The sequence below is a fragment of the Conger conger genome, chromosome 7 (assembly GCF_963514075.1).
Source record: "Conger conger chromosome 7, fConCon1.1, whole genome shotgun sequence".
NCBI classification, from domain to species: Eukaryota; Metazoa; Chordata; class Actinopteri; order Anguilliformes; family Congridae; genus Conger; species Conger conger.
The window spans coordinates 12,170,850-12,193,684 of NC_083766.1; the positions used below are offsets into that span (position 1 = coordinate 12,170,850).

Genomic DNA, 22,835 nt, shown 5'->3' on the forward strand with positions numbered 1-22,835 from the left:
ATCTGTTGGTTTAACAGGTTGTGGTAGGAAACTACATTCGATCTTTGTCAAACGGATGCGCAAAATGTGCTGGGCGGTCTTTTAGCTTTCGTTTTTTGCTTCCGAATTTGATTTTTTGTAATCATACTCATTTCTTTTAAAAGACGTAGTGGTAGTAACCCTGCTCCTGTAGGTCGTTGCTTCAAGAAGCAACAGGTTGTGATTACTGCTAACAACATGGAATCACTGTCTGTGTATCATGGTGCTATCAGCAAGGATGCCACAATGAGACTTCTCAGTTCAGTGGGAAAAGACGGCAGCTTCTTAATACGAAACAGCGAGACCAAGCCCGGAGTTTATTGCCTTTGCGTATTGTAAGTAGGATATTTTTACACCTTTCGCCTATCAAATAACAATTCATATTATTAAGAAAATATTTTGTTACGTTTTTTATTCCCCCTGAAATGCATAGTCGGGGCTATCATATCAAGAATGTAGTGTGTACGTAGGATGACATGAGTTACATAAATACAGTGGCCAAATTAAATAAACTTTGAAATAATAAAAAATGTATTTTTAATTTTTACATTGCATGGTTTTCTTATGCGATTTGCCAATAGCCATCTTTTAAAAAACACGTCTTTATTATTACATTACATTATTGGCTTTTGGCAGACGCTCTTATCCAGAGCGACTTGCACGCTGAAAGAAATGTTTGGACTCATATAAGTCGGTATTGCATTCATTTGATTTCTTTAATTTTGCTGATGCTTACTACGTACCATAATAACCTCATATAATGTCTCAATCCATTCACGGATTTACCTTTGCAATCACTTTACACATTTTCCTCATCTTTGCTGCTCTCAGCTACAATATCGTCTCTATTTTCACGTAATCGAGCAGCTACAACTTTCCTTCCCTCCCTTCATATGTAGTGACATAAACCTAAAAATGCATTCAAATAATTGTCCATGATTATGCTAATTGTATATGCATCCCCTAATGGACCATTTGTAAATACACATCCTTTTATAATATTTATCCTTTAATGTGATATAGTTTATTGCACATATTTTTTATAAGCTTACCATGCAGTCATCTGACCATGTGCAGTGTGAGCGTGTAGTTCTTGTGCTACTTCCCTTGGTAACCCACCAAATGACACGCATGACAAAAATAAATAAATAAAATCAGGATTGGATAAAAGAGGTTTTATTTCACAAATTGAAACTAAAATGCAATAGGTGAGATACTACTACTACTGCTCATACAATTGAATGTTTTCACATGCCTGATTTATACATCATGCGGCCCATATAGGGTTAGCGCAAACAGCCTGCTCCTCCAAACAGCCAATCACGTGGCTGCAACTCAATATGTAAAGCATATCAATATTTACCAAATCTTAGGATGGGCAAGACACCTGATCTAAGTTGACCGTGGTATGATTCTTGGTGCCAGACACGGTGGTTCCAGCATCATAGCTGCCCTCCTGGGATTCTCAGGCACTACCTTCTCTGGATTTTACAGACCGTGGTGGGACAAGAGAAAAAACCATGCAGCGAGCGGCGGTTCTGTAACTGAAGACACCTTAGAGAAGTGAGAAGAAAATGTGTTCAGGCCGACAGTAAAGACAAAAAATACTCATCAGCGGTTTACAGCGGGGCTGTGCAGAAAAATCTGTGAACACACAACCCATCACACCTTGAAGCATACGGGCTACAGCGGCAGAACTGCCCATCAGCTAAGAACAGGAAGATGAGGCTACAGCGGGCATGTGATCACCACAACTGGATGATTGAAGACAGGAAACAATTGTCCTGTGACATGCAGATGATAGGGTCTGAATTTGCAGTAAACAGCCTGAATTTATGCGACTGTCATGCAACCAGGCTGCTGCTGATGGTGCAATGGTGTGGGAAATGTTTTCTCTCCACCCATTAGGCTCCTTAATACCAGTTGAGCATCACTTCAGTGGAACAGCATACCCAAGTATCGCTGCTGCCCATGTACATCCCTTAATGGCTACCGTCTCCCTTTTTACAAATGGATTCTTCCAGCAGGATGCTCCAGAATGCTCAATGGAACTAAGCCCACATCATGTCAAGCTCGTTCTGCAAACAGTGACAGTGACTTTAGTTTACTCCAGTGGCCTGCACAATCCCCAGATCTCAATCCAATAGAGCCCCTTTGGGATGAGGTGGAGTTTTTCCAGCATGAATTGTATGTGTGAAAACTCTGCAGGAATAACTGAGAAATACTGTTTCCTGCACCTTGTTGTATTCATACCGCGAATAAATCAGACTGTTCTGGAACCGAAAGTGGGTCCTTTGCTTTAGTGGATAGGTGTGCCTAATAAAGTGGCTAGTGAGTGAGCAGTATTGAAACCTGCAGCATTGTCAGGCAGGCTACGCTCTGGATAAGTCCGTAATGGTTTTGATAATGGCTCTTTATTTTTACCACTCAACTTCGCACAACAAAGAGAGGAAGTACAGTTCTCATTTTATGTGAATGCAACGGGAAGGTAAACAACCCTGCTGTTGTTGCACAAGGAAGATGAATGCAGTCCTGGGTACTTTTACATTGTCATACAGTACATACATTCTGTGCCCCCCTCCATAAGGAAAATGGCAACATATTATTCCTCTGACATTGCTACATCTTAAAAAATGTGCATAAATATAACTGTATACTCTTGAAATTGAATGTGCTACAGTATACTGCTATGCTGTAGGCAAAATACTCAAGTTTAATTTGTATAATATACTGCACCAATACTGTTGCTAATACGGTGACTACTAATAATACTATAGAAATAATCATCACTTTAACCATATTCACAATCATAATTACATTAATAGGCTAATTGTGGAGCCATGAATTGAATGAGGACTGTCTAGGGTACAGGTACTGATTCTCGAATCTGTACAATGAGCTAAAACACAATCTAAAGAGCTGTATGTTTTGCTTGAATCGACAGGTTCAAAGACTGCGTGTACACCTACAGGCTATATCAGTTTCCTGGAGGATCCTGGGTTGCAGAGGTGAGAAAGGAGAAGTGTGAAGTAACTTCATTTTAGAGGTCTTGCAGCATATAGTACACCGCACCAATGGCACTTTTACAATGGTACACTGCTTCTGTTAAATGCACTTGCTTTCAGGCAAAGCAACTTAAAATATCTGCCAAATAACTAAACAGTGAATTGTATTGTAACATTTAATCACATTATGGAAGAATTTATTCAATATTATTATTCAACCATTTTCAAGCATGGATTTTAATTAGCACACACACAAGTCATGCACTGTCAGTGGTAGAGGCTTCTACGTTCAAAGATCACTGAAATAAAGCTGTGATACGAGTCAGAGTTTGCTAGTTCCACCTAAAAGGTTGGAACTGGTCTGTTTGCTGTGGAGACTCGCCTTCACCGTGATTAATGTTTCTCCATTTTTGTTTCAGTCTACTCCGGGTACCCAGAAGCGCTTCTTTCGTAATGTGAAGAATTTGATCGCCGCCTTTCAGAAACCGGACCAGGGAATCGCCATTCCTCTGCTCTACCCTGTCAACGCCGAAAATCGATCGCGCCAACCAAACAAAAGATGAAGCTCTACAAGCCTATCTCCCGAAGATGCTGAAATATGTATTTAAAGTCAGTTCAAAGCATCCAAAGCAAATCAGGATTTGAATTGGATTAATTGATACATTTTAATAAGACATTTTTGAAACACTTTGAACCAGCTCGAAATGTGAAAGATGCTGAAATATGTATTACGTTGGTTTAAAGTGTCCAAAGTCAATTTGCAAAATTGATATGCATCAGTCCTAAACGTGTAATATAACTCTTACATGAAGACATGTTTTGTTTTTCAGTTTACTGTTTCTACAAGATGTTATTTTTGTTATTGGGTGATTACATGCTAGCATCTGCTTCTCCTATATTGTAAGTGGCTCTAGATCACTTTTCTCAGTAAATGAAATTCATTTTGTAAACTGAAATAAAAATAAAAATGAGAGGCCTCATTTATACAAACATCTTGGAATTAATGCTAAATGTGAGTTTCATAAAATGTTCTGATAAATGATTCCTAAATCTTTCCAAGCTTATTAACTCCACCCAGTTAACACCCCTTGAATATACTTATATGTCTTTGTTTTTCTGTTATACTCCTTGTGAAACCATTGTTAAATGATATAAAATTGATATATAGCAAATGTATTTAGATATTACAGAAATGTTAATGTTATACATTTCATACAAGAGCCTAGCTTTTTTTCAATGTCGAGTTGTCACTGACAGCCATCAATTCAAGCCTTCTGTTGTTCACTCTCAACTGCATTTATGTACATCAATCATTGGCATGTGATATATATTTAAATTGTGCGCCTATTATATGTCTTAAAACCATGAAAATACTTGTTGTCGTTGTTGTCTTATTATTAGTAGTAGCTGTTCTATTTTTCATTCATGTTTGCACACAGTAATGCAAATGGAAAGGTTAGTGGCCCAAAACATTGTATCTCACAATGCTTATTACAAAAATAAATATGAAGATGCATGGTCCAATAGCCTATACTGTAGGCTACATCTGTAAATGTGAGAGAACTGGCAAAATATTCTCATGTCTGGAAAAAAGTTGAGTCTGCAGTACAGCTGCATAGCCACAAGGAACCATTTGTATGCATATTTTGGAGTTTATGAATAAGAATATTTTCAAATCAGTTTCATGTTTTTATAGATCTCAGTTTGCGTGTAATTTGTGCGCAAATCTAATGAATTTTAGATTAAATCTGTGTATTTTAGAAATTAGTCCTGGGAGTATCTAAAAAAACTACACTAAAACTAATTGAATTGCTGTTGAAACAAAAACGAAGCTGACATTGAAATCAATTGGGAAGTACAAAGTCTAAAGACCAGTTTATAGTTAGATGATGTATGATCAGCTGATGGATATCGTTACATTGTTACCAACATTCCATTATCGCTCGAATTTGATATTGAACGTTGTCTCATAAAAAGTATAAACAATAAGATTGCATCGCCGAAGTGGAGCTATTTGCAAGCTGGAAGCTAGTTGTGACACTTTGCTAAAGACAAGTACAGAAAAGAACATTCTAGAATAACGTTGTCATGACAAATAAGCCATCGATGGTGAAGTTCAATACAATGTCTCAGCGATGGGAACAGTGGTGAATGCGACGACATCAAATCATCCGTCGTTGTAGTATAAACTCAAAGTTATTGCGACTGACCATCAAATGTGATAATTGCAATGATTATACATCGCCTAACTATAAACTTGCCTTAAAGAGTTTGTTTCTGGTTTTGATGACATAACTGCTTATACATACACCAAAAGTAAGGCAGTTTGAAAGCTGCCTCTGCCGGAGTGGTCCTCACTCCTGATCAGGATTTTAATTGGGCCGCCTTAATATCAGCAAACTATTCAGACCCGAGAAACGAGGTCAGGTGAGTTAACTATGAAATTAACTGCCTTAATTGATCAATTAAGTGCCGGAGTACCAGGAGTGAGGACCACTGCCCTACCCTGCAGGTGTAGTTAAAAGCTCACAGACCAAGTGAGTGGAACAGCTACACCAACAGAATATAATGAGGTAAAGGACATAATGTATTCTGTGGTAATGCACTTGTACTTATGCATACATACTGTCTCCCATGCTAGAAATATACACAGAGTGTGCTTTAATAAAAAATATAAGATATTTATGGTTATATAAAGTCAGAATTAGCTCACATACTGGGGATACATCACACTTTTAAATGGAGCGTAACAGTTGAACATGGGCATGTCAGGCTGTGTTTGAATGTTGTTTATAATATTAGAAGGATATCCATGCTGTGTAGGCCTATTATATTTTATTATTCACTAATATAAGTATAATATAAGAGTAAACTAAACCTTTGACTAAAATAAACTCACTTCCACTTTCAACATTTAAGTTTAGGATTGACATTGTTCTTACTGTGTTAAGGTACAGAGGCAGAAAATGAGAGGCAAAAAGCAACAAAATTGAATTTGCACATTTATTTATTAAAAAAAAATGTAAGTACTTTTTTTCTTGAATGTGAACTTTCCACACTCAATATATTAACTTTTCCTGTCTCTATGTACAGCGAGTTGCTGTGAAGCACTGTAAAAAACACATGCCTCTGGCTCGAAGCCCAGAGTAGGAAATGCAGTCAAGCAATTTCAATGCACTCATTCTAACTGTATGCACATCACACACAATCCTCACCACAGGAAGAGACCCCCGTTTCCTAGCAACCATACTTTCAGAACTCCACTCAGAGACAGTTTCAGTCTAAACATTTAAAAGGATGTGATATCAGTACTAGGGGCAATTTACTTTCAAAAGAGTTTATTCCACTTTCAATATTAAAATGTACTCGATATGCATCTATTACTGTATATATCCACTGACATCATATACAATTAAAACAAAACAAACCAAACCCCAAAAAATACTGTACTCCATAAAACATTATGCACTTTTAATTTAGATCTCTGACACATTAAAAAAGGATGGTGAAGACCTGCACAACAACAAATTTAAAACATGAATACTCGAATGACTTGAATTTAATTGTGTGCACAGAATCAGAGTAGATTGACCAAACAAAATGGGGGTTTCTGATCACTTGGGATCTCCACGCACACACACGCACACACACACACACACACGCACACACACACACACACACACACACACACACATTTGGTAAAGCATGTTTCCCACAGTGCTGTATATTTCACTCATTTAGTTTTGAAGGTTAACAATTAATCTATTTTAATTGAAAATAATATTACCTGGTATCTGCCAAGGAACAGCATGCTGCATATGGGGTATACCTGGGTAAATATACTTATATAAAATACTTGGGAATATACATTAGACCTGGAAATACTTGGGTGGGTGCAGTACATAGGTGTATCTGGATGAATACAGTATACCCGGGCACACCTTGGTGAATACGGTACACCTGGATATACCTGGGTGAATAAAGTACACCTGGGGATACCCAGGTAATTTCAGTATAACTACATATACAGTGGGGTCCAGAATTATTGACACCCTTAAATATGCACAAAAAATACTGTCAAATAAAAAATATAAATAAATTTCCAACATGCGTAAAGTAGTGCACTTTATTAATGATTCAATGGAATCAACCAATCTTACACAAAAAAAAAAAAAAAAAATTTCTGAAAATACAGGTTCCACAATTATTGGCACCCCTGGTTTAAACACCCCTGACAAAGATGACAGCCATTAATCTTTTCCTATAATTTGTGATAATGTGAGAGAAAACATTTGCAGGGACCATTCCTTCATGCAGAACGTTTCCAAATCATTGATGTCATTGGGATACCCCCTCTTCAGTTCAGACCACATGTTTTTCATGGGATTTAAGTCTGGAGACTGAGATGGCCATTGCAGAACATGGTTGTTGTTTTTACTTAACTATTTCTGTGTTAACTTGAATGTATGCTTGGGAGTCATTGTCCTGCTGGACAATCTACCTAAGACCCAAGATTCAGCTAGCAGAGGTAACCAGATTTTCTGCCAAGATTTCCCAGGACATTATGACATTGATCTTGGTGCCCATGAACCACTGGCAATCTCCAAAACATCAATAACTCACCGCCATATTTTACAGTAGGTATGGGGAACTTCTCCTTGTATGCATTCCATTTTGCCACCATATGCCATGTTGATGGTGTATAAAGTTCAATTTTGGTCTCATCTGACCATAGCGCACTCTCTTCCAGGTATAATTCCAATTAACTTAGCTTTAAGGTTTTGTTTATTGTGCACAGTAAGGGTGTCTTGCTGCCACCCTTCCAATATCTGGTATGGAGGTGTCATTTTATGTTAATTTTAGACTTGGTGACCCCAAGGCAAAACCAATCTCTGCAATTCTTAAACTGTGATCCTTGGGTTATCCTCACCATCTTCCTTGGGACTGTTCATAGGAATAATATGCACTTGCATAATCTTCCTGGCAAGTTTGCAGCCATTCCGATTTATTATTGCACTTACAGCACTTAAACATAAGTGGTATGTTTAACCATTTATGTATGTTTTTGTAGCGATTACCCAACTCGTGATGGTCATCTGTGCCTTCTGAATTCACAGTTCTTTGGCCTTTTCCCATGCTGATGGTTGACAAAGGAATATTACATGCGTGTTACCTCATTTTTATGCTCTAGTGAAACACAATATAGTTCCTTTAGACTGACTAAATGAAAGTAAAATTATATTGCATCTGTGGTTCGGGGTGCCAATACATTTTCTGAAAAAATTAGATTACAAAATAAAAAACACTGAAACATGATAGTAAATAATAATTCTGGAGCCCACTGTATGCTTTTAAAAAAAAAGTAAGGGTGCCAATAATTCTGGAGCTTAATGCACCTGGGTAAATATATTATACCTGGGTACAGTATACCTACTGTTGGTCTAATAAACTATTAACTGGGGCTACCATGGTACACACAGTATACCACGGTATACAGTATTCCTGGATAAAGTAATTATGCAAATTGTCACAACTGGTCAAGGGCACCAAGAACAAGTTAGCATGGGTCGGAGTTGTGAGATAAATAATTAACATGTTAGGGTAGAGTGCAGAGATCCAACTGGATGTGAGTGAATGTTTCACTCAGGTTTAGCCATACACCTTCATTGGCTGTGGAATCTTGCTGAGGATAGCACAAGAGGCCTTCTATCATTCCACTAAAAGCAGCTGAAGACATACTGTTTTAGTCCAGAGTTATCAGACAGTACAGTGCCAATACATGGGACTTGGCTCAGGGCTGCAGCTAAAAATAATCACTCAAGAATATAAACCACCACAGCCACCAAATCCATGTCTCCTCTTGCCCTCAGTTTTGTATCAGACCAAGATGTGACAAGCTTGCCCAGTAAAAAATAAAAATCAAGGCTTTCATACATGCCATTAAAAATAAAATAAAATAAACTGAGGACAGGGAAATTCTGAGCTTTGTGACACTGCCTTTCAGTTACACACACAGACACTGACCCGTCTCTTCTGACTTACAGTATAACAAAGGGGTGTCTTTCCTTAAATGCACACAGAATTATCATTTAACAATTTAAACAAAAGCAGCACATACAAAGTAATATAAAAACATGGATGTGCCATACACATTTCAGTGATAGAAAACTTCAAAAGCATTGTGGTTTTCTTTCTCAATCGTTGCAAATTACCACTACATGCCTGCCACATAAATTCAAGTGATATTTTTTTGTGAGAACCAATAAAACCTCTTTACTGTATGTGGTTCCATGGACCTTTTGAGTGGACAGGAACCGTTTGAGATACTTAAAAGAATACATTTATTGTTTTAAAAGGAAAACTTTGCTTTGTAGTTTTGATCCTGTAGTTGATCACTGATGGCATCACGGCAGAATTGTGAATTTGTAATTTCTACAGGTAATGGTTGACACTTCTGAGGATGGCATGATCTCCCTCTATACCTCTCAGAAGATTCACTAGGCACTCACCCACTCAGAGAACATAATGGCGGCTTTTACTGCATTCATAAATGACTCGCACACAATGAAACACATCTGATTTCAGTACCCTGTGGACTGTGATGTGATGCTTTCTGTGACTGGCGTCCTACTGATGCCATCAGACTCCTTCACCCTAACCCTTACATGCAAAAAAAGTGCCCTACAGTACAGCCACAATACATGATCTGTGGTCTACAGCCCACAGCTAGACTCCTCTGACTCTAATCTCACTACCTGCTTCTTTTCATCTCACTGCCTACTCATTGTAATCTCACTGCCTGCACATTCCCAAATCATTGCCTGCTAATCTCACTGTCTGCTCATTCTCAAATGATTGCCTTCTAATCTCGTGCTAATCTCACTGCCTGCTCATTCTCATATCACAACTCATTGTCATCTCACTATATGCTCATTTTAATCTCACTGCCTGCTCATACCAATCTGGCATTTTTGGCCCTCAGTAATACAATAGAGCTTCCCACAACTGTGATGTTGGTGGAGTGATAGAATCCTTGTGTAGCTCTAAAGATACACTTTAGAGTGCACATGGCTTCTAAATGTGGTTATATTCTGAAAATGAACTGACACAATTTTATTATATAATTATAATTTAACCGATACTTTCTTGCAAACTGCAATGTGGCTGGTTGTGATATTAGCTTCAAGGTTATTACCAGTAATTAATGTCCTGTAGAATTCATACATGATGCATCACAATATATTTGTGGTTTGAAATATGTTTTTAAATTTTGTACTGTACTTTTATCTACAATGACTGCTCTGAACAGGATTGTATGCACGACACTTGAATAATAATCAGGGTATACTGTATGTGGCATGGAAACGAGACTTTATATTTCTACCTCTCACTTAAAATATATTTCTTTATGAACAAAAAGGCACACACTTCACCCAGATTTCCCATCAAATTCCAAAACCGCACAGATAACTTCAGTCTGTACTCTAATTTGTAGAAAAGTAAACTATACAGATTTTCAGCATTAATATTTTTGAATAGCGCTGTTTAACACAACTGCATCTATTAACAATATTGACACAGAATAATGGGTGACGACACATCAGTTTTAGCACTTATTCTTCTTAAAGCACTTGCTATTTACAGTAGTTGTGACTAAAAGTATACACTCTAATTCATTGTTACCATCATAATTTCAAACACACTGGAAGTAAGAAAAAGAGATTTAAGATGATTCTGGCTTTGTAATAGTAGTGAAGAATCAAAACATAGTGTTACCCACAGAAGTCCCTACCAAGTATGTGTCAACAGATTAAACCTGTTGCTGTATATTAACGTAAATTAAAGCTTAGAGCACACCTTTTATACTGATATACACATTTATAAAGGTAAATTAAAATTGCCTACCCTCCACATTGTCGTCCATGTTTAAACATGTATAACTCATGCACAGGGAGGTGAGACTTTCCAGAGTTGCTCTGGAGGAAAACAAGCTGTTCTACGATAGAAAAACTGGCACTGTGTTAATATAGCCAATTATAATAAGACAAAAAGGAAAAGGCTGTTGAAAAGTTGAAAGCATGTCACTGTAAGAAAGAAAGTCCAATTAGAACAAAAATACCATCATTTGTCACTTTTAAAGGCAGTTGGAAATGATTCTTCCAGTTTTTTTTGTCACATTAACAGAGTTGTTATCCTAGAAAAACAGTACAAGAAATCAGTGAAATTGTAAAAACAGGCAGTCTTTGGTGAAAGAGAGGCGGTTTGGTGCGTTTCTAATGTTACCTTCTCCCTATCTCACTCTGTCTCATGAAGTGAATGTTGTTGGCACTGTCGGAGAACTCCAGGTACTGCTCGACGGACAGGACGAAGTAGCCGTCGTAGCCTTGCACCCGGCCCGCGGCGAGCAGCTGCTGCTTCTCGCTCTCTGTCCACGCCCTGACGCCCTCCTCGCCCTCCTGGAGCCGCTTCTGCTCCCGGGCCCAGGCCAGCTCCACCGCCCTCTGGCGAGCCGCCTCCAGGACGCTGGCCCGCTCCTCTTCCTCGGTCGCCCCGTAACGGACGACGAAGCAGAGCGCCCCGTGCTGCAGCTGGATGTCGGCGAAGCGCCTAGTCCTCCCGCCCACCACCGAGGTCATCTGGGACACGGTCACGTTGACGCCGTTCTCCAGGACCCTGCCCCCGCCCGCCCCGCCCATGGCGGCCAGGTCCTCCTCCAGGGGACCCGCCTTCACGAAGTAGTGGGTGTCTCGGCCCTCCACGGTGAAGTGCAGGCCGGCCAGGTGCACGGCGCGGTTGAGGACAGAGGCGATGCGTCGGCTGTCTTCGCTGGCCACCCCGATGATGTCGGCGGTGACCACGTTGTCCGTGATGGCGAACTTGACGCCTTTGCCGAATACGGAGGAGATGGCGGAGAAGCGGGGTCTGCGTCCCTGGCAGCCCCCCGGTGTGCCACTCACCTGAGCCATGGGCAGACGGTCCAGAGAAATGAAGTTCCTCAGGTGCTTCTGCAGCTCGCACTGGATCCCTAGGACCACCTGTTGAGGAGTCATGCTGTGAGTGGTTGACGCAGCAGGAGACTTGTGCCTGGATTCAATCAACAGTTGTCCTTAACTTTGACTTGAATTCAATCAACCCTAGATCTTAACTCTATGGCGAGGATTCAATCAACCCTTGCCCTTAACTCTGTGGCAAGGATTCAGTCAACGCCTGCTCTTGACTTTATGGCATGGACTCAATCAACCATTGCCCTAAACTCTATGGCATGGATTCAATCAACCCTTGCTTGAAACTCTATGGCATAGATTCAATCAACCCTTGCTTGAAACTCTATGGCATGGATTCACGCAACACCTGCCATTAATTTCAGCCTCGATTCTCTCAACACCTGCCCTTAAATTCAGCCTGGATTCACTCAACATTTGTCCATACAGTTAACATAAAATACATTTAAATTAGTGTTAATTTATTTATTGCACATAGTTTGGCAAGTTAATGTTTTGCCGATTACAATCACCTTGCTAGGGTCCCAGTCCTGTGTCTTGGTTTGGGTCTTCATCAGCTCATAGGTCTGCTCCATGCTCTCCACATCTGGCTTGGGGAAACCAGGAACCACGTTGTGTAGCTGGAAACCAAAAAGCTGGAGCCAGCTACCAATGTCTGCAAACAAAACAAAGGACCAGGCGTGCAGATGAGATGGGTCCCATATTAACATGTATGGGTACATACCTCCAGTACTTACAAATGCTTAGTGCTTTCATAGTTTTTATAGAAAATTATTTATGTTCATCACTGTGATATTATATGTCAGAAATAATAATAATAATAATAATAATAATAATAATAATAAGACTGCACTGCTACTTGAGTTGAGTGCAGCTGCCGTACCTGTTGTGAACTGAGAAACATCTTGCAGCTCTCCAACCGGGTAGTTGTTTTTAAAGGAGTACAGGTTGAATGGCTTTGGGTTGACGCTGAGCTCTACCCACAACTCGTAGTTGGGCGTGGTCCAGCGACCTGCCACCACATCGTAGTCCCTCCGCCCCAGGTGAACCAGCTTGGTCAAGGAGTCGTAGAGGCCGCCATGGAAACCGATGACCAGCTGGAAGGAGGGGTTGGAGTCCTGGTATATGTCTCCATAAGGGGTGTATAGCATTTCTTTCACGATTTCACCTCGGCTGCTGAAAATAGCGAGCGGCGTGCCGGAATTGTCGCAAGCGACGTAGTATTCCTCTCCACTGCTCAGCTCCATGGCGATAAGGTGGCCCTGCAGGTCGTAGTACAGAGACGTGATTTCCGAGCTGGAGTGGTTGTACATGTGCGTGACTCTGGTGGGCTTGCTGAGGTCGGCGTAAAAGAACTGGAGGTGCTGGCCGAGGTTGGTGCGGCAGGCCATCCTCCGGCCCAAACCGTCGTAGCGGTAGCGCACGCTCACGCCCGACACTTTGTTGTAGGCCTTCATCAGGAGCCCATTGGAGTTGTACTCGAAAACCACGTCGCCCCGCAGGCGAAGGAAACCGTCTTCGTCCATTTTGTACTGTATCTCCCCCAGCCTCGTGATGCGGTCGCGCAGGTCGTAGCGTAGCGGGGTTAGCCTGGCGCTGTTTCCGTGACTCAGCAGGTTGATGTTTCCGTTCAGGTCGTAGCTGTACCGCCACTGGGGCCGGTCGTTGACCGACACGCTCATGAGCTGGTTGTCGGCGTCGTACTCGTACGAGTAGCGCGTGATGTTGTTGTCCACGCCGATCCTGATGTCGCAGATGGTTGTGCGCCCCATGCTGTCGTACTGCACCGTCATCCAGTAGGCGATGGACTTGAGGATTTCGTACTGGACCTCGATCGCTTGCCCGTTGGCGTTGAAGATCTTGGTGTGCTTCATAATGTGCGTGGTGATGACTTGGTTGAGGTCGTAGTTGATGACGCTGAATTTTCCAAACTGCTCGATCCGCCCGGAAACATCCACGTAGCGATAGAGATCGATGGGTAACGGGGTTTCGTTGATCATGGCTTGCATGCTGGTCACCCTGAAGTTATTGTAGCTGTAGTCAAACCGTGCATTTACAAGTCCTTCCTCGCTGAATCTGAAGATCTGGCGTCCAACAAGAGGACCTGCCGAGACAAAATAGTTTATCAGCAAAGCGACAAATGTGTAAGTACAGTGCTGTCCAAAAGCATGGAAATGCATATTTTACAGTAATTTGTTATTTTTGTGACAATACATGCACAGTATATACTTAAGACATGATTTGTGACTAAAATATGAAGATATGAAGTTTACAGAAACAGCTGTTTTTTGCGTTCTCACATTTTCAGCTGTGAAAAAATAAGTTGGGGGGTTGGGGGGACAAAAACAGCTGTTTCTAAACATACCACATGTACATACCAGGAAAAGCTGAAGTACTGTTTGTATATAGTATGTATATAATTAATCACTCTGCCATAAAAGACACTATGTGTACATATACCTGCAATATAATTAATGTGCTTCACTCCAAAATATTTAATATACTTGTCTTAATTATGTAATGAACTTGAATGTAATACATTTAATGCAGTTCCCTTAGTATATTGAATGTACTTCTAATAGTGAATGTCCTTCAAGCAAGTATATTTAATCTGCTTTCCTGAAAGAGAGACGTAGACAAACACTCATATGTTGTGATGAATAATACAGACTGCACCTCTATTACGTCCACAATTCCACACTTACACCCATGGGCCATGTCTGAATTATTTAAGTATCTGTATTGCAGAGTGACATTGTGTTAATGGAGAATAATACATTATTCTTATTATATTTCAGTTTTTGACAGCATCAATGCCAAGCCCACAGTTTAACATGTACTGTTGAGTGTGCAGTCAAATACCTACAGGAGGTCATTTTCATTATCTTTTCTGATTCTACTAACAAATGCAGGACTTTCTCTCATTAATATTGATGTCTGTAGTTCAATAACTGTTATGTAGTTATGTCAACCAACAGAACTTCAAACTGCTGAATTCTCAGCTGTGTGCTTCGTACTAAAGGCTTTCATCATCATCATCACCACTTCTCCCAAGTGAGGCAGTAATGGCATTTTAACTAAACCATCATAAAGTCTCTGCAACGATTTGTCTCGATTGCTACAGCTGGAGATTAATTTGTGTAACTGTAGCTAGGAACACATTACATTACATTACATTACAAGCCATTTAGCAGACGCTCTTATCCAGAGCGACGGACAACGAAGTGCAACTGATGCAGCAAAGTGTTTTGTGGACACTTTCTCCTGGTGTTGCCAAGGGTAGCAGGCGTAGGTTGAGTCAGCCTGTCCCTTTAAGAGCCTATCAAAATCTGAAGACTTTCGAGATTAAATCCCCATTGGGAGCCATTTTATTCACCTTCACAAAAATAAAATAAATACAATGAATGATGTGGGCATTTGGTTTGATGATGATTATTTACCAACAGTTAATACCTGTAAATGCAAGAGGGATCATTATAAACAATAAACATGAATGGCTAATTTAAAAAAACCCTTGCATAAGTTTGTTTTATTACATTTACAGACAGTAATCAGCATTTAATTGTGGTGCATAATGAAATTAAGACAATCGTTATGATTTGCAAAGCCATGTGGTGCAACCTGCCAGAACATTGAAATTTAGAAGACCATAAGGCACGCTTAATAATCTCTTCCTGGCAGATGCAGTTAGCATTCCGCTCATGCCAGTTATTCCCAGACTGAGAATTCTTAAGATGCTGAAAGGAATAAATGACAACTCACAGCATTTTGCAGACCTACTCCCACACACACACACACACACACACACACAAACGCACACACATGCATACGCGCACACATACACACAACCAGAATTGTGACTGTAGCTAAAAACTAATACCTCATACACTCTCCAAAAAAGTTCTAAAAGGATTCTCCTATTGATTCAATAGGAGAACCCCATCTAGTTCAAGGAACCTTCATCAGCCAAAATGGTTCTTTGTTCTTCACACTTCACACCTATTCTAGAGGTTTCCGTAATGCACTGAAAAGGGTTCCTCTACGGCAGCTCTACCCAACTCCTCGTCCTGCGAGCCTCAGTGTCTGCAGGTATTTGTGCTACACCACCTGATTTCACAAATTACTTTACTTGCTTGGTTCAAATAATAAGCTAATTAGTGAAATCAGCTGGTGTAGTGCACGGTTGACACAAATGCCCGCAGACACTGCTGCCCTCAGGACGTGAAGTCGAGTAGCGCCGCCCTGTGGAGACAAGCCAAAGAACCCTTTATCCTCAGAGTGTACACGGAAACGAACGGTCGAGGAGCAGGAATTACCCGTTTGCCTGTATCGGATGGTGCAGATGAAGCCCTCGTGCATGAGGTGGATGGTCTTCACCACGCCCGAGGCCTCGTCGTAAGTGAAGGTGACCAGGGTGGTGTCGTACAGGATCTCGGCCAGGCGGGACTGCTTGGTGTACTTGTAGAGGGTGCGGCGGCCGGTACCCATGTGCAGCGTCTGGAGCAGGCGGCCGTCGCGGGCATAGTCCTGGATGACCGCGGCCGAGCTGTCGGGGGGGCTGTAGATGTTGCGGTAGTAGCCCACTGACAGCATGGACTGCAGGCTGTGTCTCACCATGCTGGGCATGGTGACGGACAGGAGCCGGTCCGTCTGGTCATACTCGAAGATGTACCTGCGCTGGCTGTGCAGGAGGAGGTGGACCGACTGCAACAGACAGAAAATGTACAGACGTGCTGATGTGGTCCTGCACACTGCTGCTGGACAACTGACGGAAATGTACAGACATGCTGATGTGGCCCTGCACACTTTACTACTGACACAAATGCACAGACATGCTGATGTCCCTCTACAAACTTATTTTGTACAACACACAAACACACAGACATGCTGATGTGGCCCTAACCACTGTACAACACACAAACACACAGACATGCTGATGTGGCCCTAAACACTGTACAACACACAAACACACAGACATGCTGATGTGGCCCTAAACACTGTACAACACACACAAATGCACAGATATGCTGATGTGGCCCTGCACACTGTACAACACACACAAATGCACAGACATGCTGATGTGGCCCTAAACACTGTACAACACACAAACACACAGACATGCTGATGTGGCCCTGCACACTGTACAACACACACAAATGCACAGACATGCTGATGTGGCCCTAAACACTGTACAACACACAAATGCACAGACATGCTGATGTGGCCCTGCACACTGTACAACACACAAACACACAGACATGCTGGTGTGCCTCTGCACACGTCTCTTATACAACCAACAGAAAAATAACTAGCTGCACTAGACAGACAGTAGCAAATGCAACATTTACCACAAGAAAGCTTTTTAGACTGAAATACTGAGAAACTAGTTGCACTCGTCAGAAGTAAATGTCATACAGCACAACCAGATAAACCAGAAACCAAAATAATTAATATCTAAATAAATAAAATGAATATCTAAATTCCTATAATTCATAAAAGGAACTAAAAGGGCCAGTTCTGCATATGGCTATGAACGCAAAACTGAAACTGAAAGAAGGCAGCAGCACCACTCTTTGAAACGTCCTGTTAATAGTGCGACCTTTAGACATTGCCATCTCTTACGAGAGGTGAGAAAAGATCTCTTCAGATGCCTTGTTGCGCTGAAATTAAGTAACAAGTCTTGAAAATAACATCTCATGTCTCAAAAGACCCCAGTTTCTCAAGACATCATGATAGGACCTTTAGTTCCTAATGAGGCTAGTTCCACGTACTGAAAGCAGACAAGAATACTCTCTGTGATAGAAATATCGTGAATTATCAGGTCGAGTTAGCAGCGCTACCTTTTCCTGAAAGCTGTAGCTCCAAATCTTCCCATTGGCCCACGTCCTGGAAACGATTCTTCCGCTTTCATACTGAAGTCTTTCAGACCAATTTCCCCGCTGAATGCTGGTAACAAGGCCTGTTGGTGAGTAAGTGACATTAACCTCATTGTATTTGCTACTGGGAGACCACACAATGGGACGGCCCATGAGGTCATACAGGATCCTGAGGGTGAATTTGCGGTGGTCATCGTATATCTTGCCCATCCTGGTGGCCTTGTCAAAGTCTATGGACAGCAGATTCCTGTTATGGGCCTGTGAATCACATTAAAAGATACATTAGAACTTGGGTCATATGAATTTCATTTTCTCACATGAATTTCAACTTTCAGGGCTTCTTGACAGATTGGACATTTGCTTCAAAAGTATACACAGTAAAAATCCAGCATAAATGCAGCTGTAGCAGAGTTTATATGAGCCAAATAGGGAACACATACAGTGGGGTCCAAAGGTCTGAGACCACATAGAAAATCTGGGGGGTTTTCTCAAGTAATCATGGATATAAAAGGAACGTTTAAGATTTTGAATAAGCAAACTCTAAGACCAAAGAAAAACAAGGAGTGAAGGACAATCCACAATCACCTGACCTCAACCCCATTAAACATTTACGTACTTGAGGACTAACAAAAGCCCAGCATTCAGTAATATCACAAGGTGCTCTTTGGAACATTGTCAAATAATGCTGGGATATGATAACATGCAGATAACATGAATCATCAGGTTTTATACGCATTTGTGGAGTCCATGCCAGCTTAAGTGCACATTGCCATTAAAGCAAAAGGTGGACATACCAAACACTAAGACATTTTGAAATGAATGAAATTTTTTCAAAGATTCAACTTTTCACTCAAATCGTTATGCTGATAATATAATTAGTAATGAAAAAGTTTGTATTAAATTTTAAAAGAATGCAAGAGAATCTGTAAGAGAATCATTTCACATTTTACCTTGCAGAAATATCCATAGCCATGGCCACATTTATGCATAATATTCTCCATTGTAAAAACAAATATAAAAGTACTGTATATGAAATATAACTAATGTCATGTAAATAAACAAATAGGCCCATACAAAGCATAGATATCTAGATTGCATCAATAAGAATGAATAAATCAATCAATATTCAAACCCATCACTATGCAAGCTGTATTAAATTAGTTCATATGAAAAAAATTATTAGACCAAACTGCTGCCAACAGCCAGTTGGAGAGTTCACAGTTCACAGTTCAACTATCCACTAAAAAACTGAATAAACTGAAAAATATCCCAGTCACACCGCAAAACAGGCCTGTACGCTACTGGTAACTGAAGAAGCATACTGAAGAACCCTATCTAAAAACCTTACGTTGAATGGGGGATTTTATCAAATGTGTCAAAATTATGACCTATAAATAATATGTCAATATAAACTGCAACTCGTCTTCATTATCATAAAACGGCTGATTCATAACACTTGTGTATGTATACTAATGAGCTCTCCCGCTCTCGCTCATTAGAACACATACACTCATTTTATTAATAAAACATCATTACTAAAGCAATTAATACAATTATTTTCACACATTGCAATACGCAACTATTCAAACTGAACTTTTACAGGGAGTACGGTTTCACCCACATCGATACTGATCAGAAACACAAAGGCGTACTTTGGATGCACTTATTGATAAGGTGTATTGTGAGATGACTCGACGATACTGCGACTTTAAGCGCCAGAGGCAGCGTTTGAACGGAAACCGTTAGCTTTGATGTGTCTTTTCCATATCAAACAATGAAGACAGTGCCGCCTCAAGTCACCGTAACACCCACTCTCTCCTTTTTTCTGATAACATCGCACTTTAACGCTTCAGCCTTTACATATCTGAGCTGTAGCTCATCAGCTAGTTGCCTTTCATTTTCCATTACAGAAAGTACAGAAGATTATTTTGGTCTGAAAAAATCTGTGATTCGTGGGGAAAGTTTTATTAAAGGTACAACGACTATCTTTCTCAAATAACAAACACTCATCGGAAAAAAAAACACTTTTAGAACTAACACTTTGGCTAGGACTCAATAAATATTTGCCCTGAACCTTAACTCTTAAAAAATAAATGGCAGGGGTTCCCAAACTGTGGGTAGGTAGGGACCCCATGTTGGGTCTCCCGATTTCAGGATGGGGTCGCCTGGAAATCTTTAAAAAGATTAAATGTAATTTGTCTCTTCACAATATGTGAATGTAGGCCACTACATGTTCAACATTACAACAACCCAACTATAATAAAGCAATGAGACAGGAGAGGTTGTGGTATATTTTCAGTGTAGGCATAGCTAAAGGGTGGTGTTAGACACAAGATGTGTGTGTGGCGTCTTGGGGTCGGGTGTGTGTGGGTGGGGTGTTGCGGTCGTATGTGGGTGGGGTTTTGGTGTTGTGTAAGTTTGTGAACATTCATTTGGGATGACATCAGAAACATGTTTGCGAACTCCTGCTCTAACTGAACCTGTAGGCCAGCAAAGGATACGCCTCACCACCTATAGCCGGGTTCCCCCCCTAGTGTTTTCCCCTCTTGCTATCTGGTGGCACAAGGCTTTTCTTCCCTTCAGTTACTCTACAAAGCATCTTTGGGGCAGTCCCCTGTGAAAAGCGCTATACACACACAACTGAATTGAGCTGAACCATTTCTTGCCCACATTTCCAACCACGACGGCGATACCCATCGGGTGGATTGGTCGGGTTAAAAGGAGATGGTGGCCGTACCCTCAGCCGACGTTCATAGGCCGAGAAGTTGCCCTTGGCCTGCTCCCTCCTCTGCCTCCACTCCACCAGGCTGGGGCTGTACTCCCCCGGCAGGGTGATGTTGCACTTTCCCACCGTGGGGTTGACGACGCCTCCGGAGATGTGCGGCTCCGTGTTGAGGGTGACCTCCATGCCGCTGGCAAAGGTCACGCGCAGGGAGCCGTCGGCGCTCACGCGGTACGTGTTCTGGGCGTGGTCTGTGCAGGGGGAGGGTTAACATTACATTACATTACATTACATTATTGGCATTTGGCAGACACTCTTATCCAGAGCGACGTACAGTTGAGTAGACTAAGCAGGAGACAATCCTCCCCTGGAGCAATGCGGGGTTAAGGGCCTTGCTCAAGGGCCTGACGGCTGTGCGGATCTTTTTGTGGCTACACCGGGGATCGAACCACCGACCTTGTGTGTCCCAGTCCTTTACCTTAACCGCTACGCTACAGGCTGCTCCACTTTAACCCTTTCAGCCCCAAAGGTGCCATATGGCCCTCGAGTGTAACCGCCATAAAAAATACCATACGGCACCTTATATCTTTTCAGCCAGTCATCAGAATGACTGCTATACTATTGTTTTGAGCCCCTGTTAAAACCCTACTGGATTTTCTCAACCAAAGCCCTTGGGATTTGAGTTGAGCCACATCATATTGGCCTGGGGACCAAAGGGGTTAAAAGCAAAACAAACCGAAAAGGAACTGCAGTATTTATTTTAACACAAAAACAGGAAACTGTTCAGGAGGTTTTCACGGACTCGGTTTTCACATTTCACAGACTATTATCATTAATAAAACAATTAATTCCGCAACACTGTGTCTCTTGCTGAGTTTGAAGACTGCGGTGAAGGACACAGTCATTATTTCAATCAGTAAAGTTGCAAGCACAGCAAGAGAATCAATTATTTTATTACAGGCTTTTGTGCATCTCCTGTGGTCTATCCTGTACATACTTTTATTATTAACACATACTATTAGTATCAAATAATAGTAAAACACGGCCGAAAGGTGTGAAATAACTGAAAGCAATTGTTTACCCTACTCGTGTTAAAAAAGGTGCATGTTTCTAATGTATGGACTTCTGCAAAAGTCTTGAGATATGCAAAATAGCAGTCACTGGGAGGTACAATTAAGTTATCTGTGCATGTATTGTATATGTGCAGCACTGAAATGGAGGTTGTTGACAGTACCGTAATAGTCTACGTGTTTGAAGCTAGAACAGGAGGCAAAGGTGTTATTTAAAATGTGTCAAAATACAACCGGCGAAAAGGAGGACGCTCGCTTCAGCTCACATCTAACAAACGCTTCACACGTTTTCTGCAAAGCCTGCATGCAGTGAAGCAAGCCGAGCTGTTGTATGTGATGTTCACAGAGGCCTCGCCAAAGGATGCACGTATCCCACAAAAAACAATAGGCTATGGCCGAATCTCAATACGTTATTGCACGCTCACCTATCAATGCGCGTCTTATAACGGAAAAAGGAATCATTCTAAAACGACTAAATTAATTACCCAAACATTTGAAAATGAGCTAATTAATTACCCAAACGCAAATTCAGTGTTGACTGGTTTAATGTTATTTAATGTTGTAAAGGTTATTTCTATCGGGAACAAATGAAGACAACAAGAAAATGTCTTAATTTAAATGCTGTAAAACCCAACACAATCAATAGTTGATAGTTAATTTAATTTAAGAAAACATGTACATGCATGCAGCATTTAGCTCCTTGTTTGGATTAAACATACTACGGTGGGATCCAAGAGTTCAACATCAAACAACTGACTTTGTGGTCGCAGACTGACACATGTGTGGTGAAGCAGAATGGTAAGTGAGATAAGACATCTGACTTCATGCATAGTTGCAACTTTGTATGCACAAACGGCCACCGCACCGTAGTGGGCGGCCTGCTAATGATGAAAGTATCACCCAGGGTAGATAAAAACCTCATCTATCCTCTAAGTCATGGGTATGTTCTCGCCCGTGTGCCTCACTCACAAATTCCGCTTAGCTAACTGGACATTCCAAATTAGCGTGGGATTTATATACACCTTTGGCCACCAAATTATTTGGGAGAAAATGACTACTTATGAAATGTTTCCAAATGTTTTTCTTCATGTATTGCTTTTTTAATGAAAAACCTGAGAAATAGTTACACTTAAAAATGTGTG

The 22,835-nt window shown here is 41.0% G+C and overlaps 2 protein-coding genes across 3 annotated transcripts in view; one reads left to right on the plus strand and one right to left on the minus strand.

Annotated features, from left to right (window-relative positions):
• The first annotated feature begins 41 nt into the window (after nucleotides 1–41).
• LOC133133142 (SH2 domain-containing protein 1A-like) lies at nucleotides 42–4,396 on the plus strand. Its single transcript, XM_061249183.1, has 3 exons — nucleotides 42–353; nucleotides 2,963–3,026; nucleotides 3,443–4,396. Exons 1-3 carry the CDS (start codon nucleotides 217–219, stop codon nucleotides 3,584–3,586), a joined length of 345 nt encoding a protein of 114 aa, XP_061105167.1. The 5' UTR covers nucleotides 42–216; the 3' UTR covers nucleotides 3,587–4,396.
• Nucleotides 4,397–11,302: 6,906 nt separating this feature from the next.
• Nucleotides 11,303–22,835, minus strand: part of tenm1 (teneurin transmembrane protein 1) — a 198,295-nt gene continuing 186,762 nt past the window's right edge. For both annotated transcript variants that reach the window (XM_061247745.1, XM_061247744.1), the window contains 6 exons: nucleotides 20,639–20,874; nucleotides 17,866–18,159; nucleotides 16,342–16,729; nucleotides 12,909–14,129; nucleotides 12,538–12,680; nucleotides 11,303–12,058 (listed from right to left, as the gene is read on the minus strand). In XM_061247745.1, the coding sequence (XP_061103729.1) occupies nucleotides 11,303–12,058; nucleotides 12,538–12,680; nucleotides 12,909–14,129; nucleotides 16,342–16,729; nucleotides 17,866–18,159; nucleotides 20,639–20,874 (3,038 nt within the window). The remainder of the gene's footprint in view (nucleotides 12,059–12,537; nucleotides 12,681–12,908; nucleotides 14,130–16,341; nucleotides 16,730–17,865; nucleotides 18,160–20,638; nucleotides 20,875–22,835) is intronic.